This window comes from Penaeus japonicus, unplaced genomic scaffold (genome assembly GCF_977035675.1).
Source record: "Penaeus japonicus unplaced genomic scaffold, GWHDUDI00000001_assembly GWHDUDI00000019, whole genome shotgun sequence".
Lineage (NCBI taxonomy): Eukaryota > Metazoa > Arthropoda > Malacostraca > Decapoda > Penaeidae > Penaeus > Penaeus japonicus.
Window position 1 is genome coordinate 17,305,627 of NW_028234421.1, and position 2,500 is coordinate 17,308,126.

At 41.7% G+C, this 2,500-nt stretch overlaps 1 protein-coding gene across 2 annotated transcripts in view; it reads left to right on the forward strand.

The window, feature by feature from the left end:
* LOC122266241 (uncharacterized) overlaps positions 1–2,500 on the forward strand; it is a 202,943-nt gene that overhangs the window by 188,152 nt on the left and 12,291 nt on the right. For both annotated transcript variants that reach the window (XM_086547457.1, XM_086547458.1), the window contains exon 3: positions 2,347–2,497. In XM_086547457.1, coding sequence (XP_086403583.1) covers positions 2,347–2,497 — 151 coding nt within the window. The remainder of the gene's footprint in view (positions 1–2,346; positions 2,498–2,500) is intronic.

Here is a 2,500-nt window from a genome sequence, read left to right on the forward strand (position 1 = left end):
CTCGTGGTTTATGAAATAACGAGTGCCATTAGAATCTACCTCGCATATAATGCTATTTCAGAATACCCAGAACAAAACCAATCATGTGGAAGTTTCACCAATCCTCGATGTTTTGCGTCAGTCACTTCTCATATGAGGTGATCTTTCATTTGACCAAGACTCATCCCACTTCGAGCCAGTATAAGGTCACTGTATTGACCTTGCGGAGAACCTGGAAGTGGGAGTCAGTTACTTGTTAGCACTTGGACATGGGATGGAAGCTCTGCAGTGTACAGTTGGTAGCGGGGTTGAATTGATACAAATGTTGTATGATTCTCGATGATAGTGCTTCACTTCCTCTATATCCTTTAATCCGGCTCTCTCCATCTCTCTCTGTCAACTTAACATGTTTGCATTCCTCTTTCGTCCCCCTCCCCCTTCCTTATTCCTCCCCAAACTCCCGGGGATTTCTTTTCCTCTTACTTGTTCTCGCCGTTTCCCTCTTTCCCCAACTGGAAATTTATTTTAGCTTTCATTGACAGTTAAATTAGTTTGGGAAACATTCAGTCTTCTTGACTCTACATCCCCGTTATTATTTTGGGTTTGTATTAGTCACCCGAATTGCACCCTCCTTTAATTTGAACATCACAGTATCCGTTTGTGATTTCTAAATTGAAAACAAGTAAGTTGGGCATATGCATTGAATACCATCGTGCAGTTAACCATACTCGCCTATGTCCGTTTGTCATTTTTCATCTCTTTAGTACCAGTTGGCCTTTCCGTGGTGGTACTTTCTGATCTCATGCTCTGTTCATATCTTTTACTTTTTCTCGTCCAGGTATCCTTTACAAGGTCACAGTGTCTCTGTTTGGTATCCTTAACCTCTCCTATTAAATGTCAAAGTTTTTTTCTGCTCTCCCCTCGGCGTTTGGCTTTCCTTGTACTAGTTTTCCCCTCGGACTCGCCCAAGTGTCCCGTTTCTGTCCCCTCATTATGAAGGCGAGTGTCCAGAACTTTCCCGGAGACACAAATTAATCCCGAGAGCGGAAAATCACGGGTTTGTCTGGCTTCTGTGATGGATGAAAGGGAGGAAAGGGGAGGGGCGGTAGAAACATGGGAGCGGAAAAGGAAGAGGAAACACACTAATGGCACTGGATGTTGGTTTTCAGAGGGAATGGAGAAGGAAGGGGAGTTAAGAGGAGAAATGGCATGAGAAGATTGAAGCTTAGACTACACTTGAAAGTAAATAGCCATCATACGTTACTTTTCATCAGAACAAAAGTCGGTGTCAGAGACAATGCAGGAGTAATCAAGGTCAGACCTTGGGAATAACAAAGGACACCTGCTTCTATGCAAAGGACTGCTGAGGGGTGTTAAATTTGGCCCGCATTACAACGCTTCGAGATGAACCCCAAATAGGATAAGAGAGGAGGAAGCGGGCTGAAGGGGAACATTATATATATGGAGGAGTGAAAGGATTTTGATAATAGCTGCTACGCCTATAAGTTGTTATTTCCATCATCACTTTTACCCTCATTATTGTTTTTGTTATTAATTTTAGTGATGAAAGAACAAATATAAAAACAACAGATAGTCTAAAGCAAAAGTATAACAGCGCAATACAATTATCGTCTCTCATCACACCTTTGATCCATATTGACGATGATGATGATGATGAGAGAAATAAAGAGGGACAAGGAAAGAGCGAAACAGGAGGGTATTGGTCATTCCGTTAACTGGCGGCCATCCTCGAAATGGGCCGGCCTCATTCACGCTCACTACGTTCTTTTCTCCTCCCTTCATGCTCTTATATTAGGTGTTAATAGAACAGTTTCTTTTTCTAAGTCTTCTGGAATGTAGCGAGATATTCAGGGACGAGAAACCATTAGCCGTAGCCAGTCATCCCACGTGCTTTTTAGCAGGGGAAGGCGGCTAATGAAATCTGTTTAGACGAGTCAGGTAGATTTGACCAGCCACGAATTGAAAGTTGAAAGTTGACTGCAGGCGCCTCCTCTCCCATGTCACACCTCTTCTAGTCTCTCCCATCGGGCACCCCATCTAACTTTCCTCTCCTATCTGTTTTCTCATCATCAGTGTTTCTTATTGTTTCTCGTTTCCTTGTGTATTATGAAAATCGATTTATTTGTGCCTCAGTAAATGCATGTAATGCTTGTTATTTAATGGCAAAACCTCCAGCTTCATCACCCCAAAACAATTTTGATACACAAAATATCGAGAGAATAAACTGTAAGAAAACTTTTTCTGTGGCCATTTATCCAGAATGTGAACAATATTTATTTTTATTTTTTATTATTTTTTTTTTTTTTAGCATGCCTATGGTTGATATTGTGATCTTGTTCTTTTCAGTTGTACTTGGATCGGAAGTATCTGTGACACGCCTGGACGTTCCTTCAAATGCCATCCGGTACACTAACCAAACTCTCACCTGCGAATATGAATTGAGCTCTGGCTCACTCTACTCAATCAAGTGGTATTTCAAAGATGAGGAGTTCTTCCGGTA